Source organism: Bidens hawaiensis, unplaced genomic scaffold (assembly GCF_021521415.1).
Source record: "Bidens hawaiensis isolate Kalapana, Puna unplaced genomic scaffold, B.hawaiensis_p1.1 tig00004101_1, whole genome shotgun sequence".
Taxonomy (NCBI): Eukaryota; Viridiplantae; Streptophyta; class Magnoliopsida; order Asterales; family Asteraceae; genus Bidens; species Bidens hawaiensis.
The window spans coordinates 1,662,408-1,668,880 of record NW_027491241.1 but is presented as its reverse complement, the minus strand read 5'-3'; the positions used below and the strand labels follow the sequence as shown (position 1 = coordinate 1,668,880).

Below are 6,473 nucleotides of genomic sequence, written 5' to 3'. Positions count from 1 at the left end.
CCTAACTATTACTACTAAACAAATGCGGGCAGAACTTGCGCATCTTTTCTTCAACTTCCCAAGTGGCATCCGATCCCTTACGGTGCTCCATATCACTTTTACTAGGGAAATAACCTTACGACGAAGCTGCTTTTCCTTGCGGTCAACTATCTCAACAGGCTGCTCAACATAATTCAGCGGCTCGTCCACCTCAATGTCTAGAAGAGGCACTTGAGATGTATCATCGGCTAGACATTTTCTCAGATGGGAAACATGGAAGGTAGAGTGGATTCCATCCAGTTCCTCAGGTAGATCCAACTTATGAGCCACTTCTCCCACACGAGCCACGATTCTGAATAGCCCAATGTACCTCGGACTCAGCTTTCCCCGCTTCTGGAAACGAATAATCCCTTTCCAAGGCGAGACCTTAAGCATCACATGGTCCCCAACATTAAACTCAATCGGCCGTCTCCGCTTATCGGCATATGACTTTTGACGATCTTGTGCAGCTTTCATCCTTGCCTTAATCTGATCAAACCTAGAAGAGGCCTCTTGCACAAATCCTAAACTCCCAATTTCTTTCTGACCAATTTCCCCCCAACATACGAGAGTTCTGCAACGTCTTCCATACAACATTTCGAAAGGAGGCATGCCAATACTTGAATGATAACTGTTGTTGTAAGAGAATTCTGGCAAGTGTAAATGATCATCACAGCTTCCTCGAAAGTCTAACATACAAGCACATAGCATATCCTCAAGGGTTTGGATAGTCCTCTCGGACTGTCCATCTGTTTGAGGATGATACGCCGTGCTGATGTTTAGTCTTGTTCCCTTGGCTTCATGGAACTTCTTCCAAAATCTTGAAGTAAAGCGGGTATCTCTATCAGACACGATCGACAATGGCACCCCATGCTTCATCACAACTTACTTAACAAACATATTCGCTAACGTCTTTGACGAGATAGCCTCTCGTATAGGCAGAAAGTGAGCACTCTTAGTCAAACGGTCAACAATCACCTAGATGGTATCATGGTTCTTAGCTGTACGCGGTAGCTTAGTTATGAAATCCATGGTGATGTGTTCCCACTTCCATTCGGGTACAAGAGGGTATAGTGGGGTTCGTTGCCTCATGGAGAAGAAATATGCTAAACCCCGGTTGATTCGTTGGGCTTATTGTTGCAAGAATTTAATTTAGAGATCCGAGATAAAAAGGGGTGTGCAAATGTGGTGGCGGACCACTTATCGCGGATTCCTATGGAAGGTGTTGAAGATTCTCATGAAATTAATGAGCAATTTCCGGATGAATAGTTGTTAGCCGTTTCCATTACACCGTGGAATGCTCATTTTGTCAATTATCGGGCCACGGGTGAAATGCCAAAACATTGGACCAAGAAAAGGAGGCAAAAAATTTTATCCCAAGTTAAGCAATATATTTGGGATGAGCCCGATTTGTTCAAAATTGGTGCTGATCAAATCATTAGGCGTTGTATTCCTGAATCAGAAGTTCAAGAGATTTTGGCACATGCTCATTCATCGGCTTGTGGCGGTCATTTTAGTGGGTAAAAGACGGGTTAGCGGGTTCTTACAAGTGGGTTTTATTGGCCCACGATTTTTAAAGATGCTAGTGAATATGCCCGCCATTGTGTTAATTGCAAAAAGATAGGAGAAATTTTAAAAAGGGATGAGATGCCTTTGCAACCCATATTGGTGGTTGACATATTTGATGTGTGGGGGATTGTTTTATGGGCCCGTTTCCAAACTCGTGCGGATACTTATATATTTTGGTAGCGGTAGATTATGTGTCGAAGTGGGTTGAGGCCATAGCAACAAGGACCAATGATCACACCGTGGTATGTAAGTTCGTTCAATCTCATATTTTTGCACGATTTAGAATCCCACGAGTGATTATAAGTGATGATGGAACGCACTTCAAGAACTTCAATTTCGGTAAATTGTTGAAGCGGTATAACGTGAATCATCGAATTACTACTCCGTATCACCCGAAAACAAGTGGACAATTTGAAGTGTCCAACCGAAAAATTAAGGAAATATTGATGAAGACGGAGCGGGTAGATAGGAAGGATTGGTCGGTGAAGTTGGATGATGCACTATGGTCATATCGAACTGCTTACAAAACACCTATAGGAACGACTCCTTACCGGTTGGTCTGTGGGAAAGGATGTCATTTGCCCATGGAGTTGGCTCACTGGGCATTGTGGGCTATTAAGAGTGTAAACATGAATTATAATGAAGCCGGTCAGTTGAGGAAGTTGAAGTTGGCTGAGTTGGAGGAGATAAGGGACGAGGCTTATGAATGCGCATCGGCATACAAGGATAAGTTGAAAAAAGTCCATGTTGCCAAATTAAGGAAGCGAGTTTTTGAAGAAGGGCAAAAAGTTTGGCTATATAACTCAAGGCTTAAGCTTTTTCCCGGAAAGTTGAAGAGCAAATGGATGGGTCCTTATGTTATAATGAGAGTGGGTAAGTTTGGTGATGTAGAAATTGAAGACCTTCATGATCAAACAAGACAAACTGTGAATGGGCACCGACTTAAACCATATTTGAAGGTAAAGGGCATCAACATGTGTGAAGTGGATAAGGTAGGTTACCTATTGCGGTCGCCTGATGAAACAACCAGTTAAACGGTTCAGGTTTGTTTAGTGTACATTAGGGGTAGCTTAATTTTTGTTTATTTTGTTTTTGTTCTCTTTCTTGCCTCAAGGAACGTTTCTTACCCAAGTGTGGGAAAGATGGCATGGATGTCTTTAAATTGTGTTGGGGACAACACCGGGTTTCGTGAGGGGGGTAAGGTTTTAATTTTTAAGTTTATTTTTTTTAGTAAAGGTTTTAATTTTTAAGTTTTTTCTTAAGTTAAAAAAATTCATCAGGTACCACCGTACTCTACGGTACCCACCGTAAGCTACGGTGGTCTTGAAAATCCTAAGCTGGCAACCCTCTGTTTACGGTGGGATCCTTATGGTATAAATGCCCACCGTAAGCTACGGTAGCCACCGTAGCTTACGATGGCCTCTGATAGTCCTGGTGTGTAATGCTGTAACACCTGTTAATTCCCGGTTCAAAGATTTAAAGCTTGTAGAGTATGTATAATTCTCGGGATTTAACCGACGTTTCTCGGAAGCCTTTACGTCATCCCGGTACATTTAATCATTTAACTTTTCTTCCAAGATGCCATATACTTCAATTTGGAGGGGCTAGAATGAAACTTATTATTTTATATCATAAAAAAAAAGAAAACCCTAACCCCACTCTTGCCGTCCGATTGGCGCAACTTAGCCCCCCCCTGTGATTTTTCTTTTTCCGGCCAAGTCGTGAGCGTAAAACATCAATTAAAGGTTAGTACTATGATTCCCAAAGTGTTTTACACCATAATTGGTCGTTATAACACGCGTATTGATCGATTAATGGCTTGTTGTAGGCTAACCGGGTGGCTCTCCAATTGAGCTTTTCCGGGACTGTTTTGAGTGAGGTTTTTGCACCAAAATCCTCCTAGGTATGTGTAGTATATCATACTTAAAAACCATATTCATTGGGGTTCGTTAGATTGGTCAACTATTTATCGTTTGAAAGATCGTGTTCGGTTGACTAGAATTGTAGTTTGGTGCGTTTAACGCGAGGGTTGAAGTGATTAACGACCAATTCAGCTCGGGGACACTTGGTTTGATGTACGGGCTGTTGAAAAATCATTTTTATAAGTTATGGGGCTGAATTGGTTGTCGGTTACGTCAACGGGTCGGTACAACGCGCACTTGCGTTTATTGAGTAGTTGGTGCATTGTACTTGCGAATTACTGACCCATTTGACTCGTGTAGCATCGTGTGGACTTGTTGGCTGTGATTTTATCATGTTGGGTCCACACGCGGCTGAGTTGTATGTTAATGGCCTAAACGACTCTTAAAAACACGCGTATTGGTATCACCTAGTGCTTCCGGGGGTAATTTGGGAATTCTATATTCCTGGGAGTGTCTAAGGGTCGTTTTGGTGAATATGAGGCCTCGGGGGCTGTTGTGATTTAGTTTGATGAGGTTGAGGCTTTAGGTGACCCGAACCCCGTTAGAATGTCTAGTAGGATAAACGAGTCATCTTGATGTCACTAGTATTGATTGAATGTAAACCGGCAGGTGTTTAAATCTTGGGATTACTCAGGGATTCTCTAGCTCGTGGTGAATCCGTGTCTCATGTCAGGTGAGTTCATGATGCCCCTTTTAACTCTTTTAAGTTTTGGGCTAGCATGCACACCTAAACGATTTTTCTTGATGAAACGTTTAAACTATTTTATATAGGCTAGCTAGTATATAGTTGGCCTTGGGATGTTATAGTATGTGTGTATATATATATATATATATATATATATATATATTATTGTATGGCCAATATTTGGCGATGTTGTAGTTGTTAGCGACTACGGATGTTACGTATGCCTACTTTGTGTTTGCATACGTTGATGAGATGTTACGTGTTTGGGATGTAGGTTTGCTCGACCCTGATGTTATTATTTGGATGTTATATATATATATATATTTATATATATAGGGATGCACTTATAAGGATGTTTATTTATATGTATGTATATACATGTAGATATAAGGATTATTATGTATTGAAAATGATGGCTTAACTGATGTACTCCTTTTACTTTTAAACTCTTGGAATGACTATTATGAGTATTATTTATTGATGTTATTTAATAAAACTTGAACTCACTCAGCTCAAGCTGACTTTGTGTGCATGTTAGTGTGAGTTTCAGGTTAGGAGGAGGATGCCTTTTCGCTTGGACGTGCACGAAGCTACTTGGACGGTGAAGGGCATACGTGGATGGAAGATTTTGTTATTGAACATTTTATTTTAAAAGTTTTATAAATCATATTTAAATTTGTTTTGGGCATAATTCCCGGGTTTTTGGGAACTTATTTTATTATTTACGTTTTCCGCTGAATTATACTCTGAATTGGTTATTTTCATGAAATAACTTATTTTCAATTTTAAATATTTTTATAAGTGTTTTGTATGAATACCGACTGTGGGGTTTCCGGGGTTCGGGGCCTTACAAACGCGGTTGTAAATAAAAAAAACTTAAAAACTGAAAATCATAAAAATTTCCATCCACATAAACCTCTTATTTTCTTCTTTATAACATTCATATCACCATCTTCTTTATCCAAGTTCTCTACCAAACCCTAGCCCCAAAATTCCTAATTTCTTCAATTCTTAACCAAAATCAACGTTTTTCGGGTCTAACTTGAGTAGATTTTCGCAAGGCATCATATTATTTGCACGGTTTTCATCAATCTTAACTTTTTGGGGTTCGATTTTGGACATCTTTGGTCCTAAAATTTTGAGCAAGAAGTGGGTTTTAAAAGTTGATTAGGAATTAGTATAATATAAAGCTTAATGCGACTTAAAGGTATATTTTCTTTAATCATTCGTTACAAACTTCATAGGTTAAGATTTCGTTGTTGAACATTGCTTATACTTGCTTGTTGAATGTGAAAAGGTTTGGTGTTGGTTTAAAATTGTGCATGTGGTTGTGGATATTGTATGGAAAAGTAAGTTTGACAAGATTTTGAAAGTGGAATATGTCATAATTTTAAACGAAATGCTGTCAAAGTTTTGTGAAAAAAAATTAATTGTTATCATATTCCATATGTTCACAACCATAGAAACAAACAAATGTGGGGATGTATAAAGAGATGGATACTAATTTGGTTATTGTTTTTCATTGTGTTAGATGGGACTTTCGGGCAAGGACAAAGGAAACGGGATCGCCGGTTCTTCTAGCAACACCGCCGCCGACCAAGTGAAAAGGCGGAGGTTAGAGGAACAAGAAGAGGAAGTTCACTATGTCAAGTCGGATTGGACCTATGGACCGTTGACAAATCATGAAATGAGGTGGTAACCGGAGTTATTCCATGATAAAATGAACAAGTTGTCAGGGAAATATGAAGGTATTGTTTGTGAGAAAGTGGTCCCGGAGCGGGAATTTGGCCCGTTCGATGTGTTTGATAGATTTAAAGCACTGGGTTGGGAGGCAGCCCTCAAATGTTATGATCACAATGAGAAGTATATGCTCAAGGATGAGATTGAAGAATGGGTGGCGACTTTAAGGTGTCCATCATACAACAAACCCTCAGCAATGAAGCTAATTGGAACAGTAAACAATATTGATGTAACTATGTTATTCGAGACGTTGAGGCAAATAGCAAGATTCGATAGTAAACCTCAACACCAATATATGTTCCCAAATTTGGATGACTTGTATTATCAACCGAATAAGTATCCAACTTGGAACACCATGTTGGAAGTGTTGTTTTTTCCCAGAAAATATGGTGGAAAGTTATACAGGAAGAACTTGAAGATTGAAGCAAATATGTTGCTCATTATTTGTTTATACAATGTCATGCCGAGAAGAGGAGACATGAAAGAAGTCCGGTATCCTGAGGTACCAATTTTATATGATTTAATGCATGGTTGGCCAC

General features: G+C 39.6%; 1 protein-coding gene across 1 annotated transcript; it reads left to right on the top strand.

Moving 5' to 3' along the window:
• The first annotated feature begins 2,033 nt into the window (after window positions 1-2,033).
• On the top strand, window positions 2,034-5,893 carry LOC143625313 (uncharacterized). Its single transcript, XM_077095680.1, has 2 exons — window positions 2,034-2,579; window positions 5,726-5,893. Exons 1-2 carry the CDS (start codon window positions 2,034-2,036, stop codon window positions 5,891-5,893), a joined length of 714 nt encoding a protein of 237 aa, XP_076951795.1.
• The last annotated feature ends 580 nt before the right edge of the window (window positions 5,894-6,473 follow it).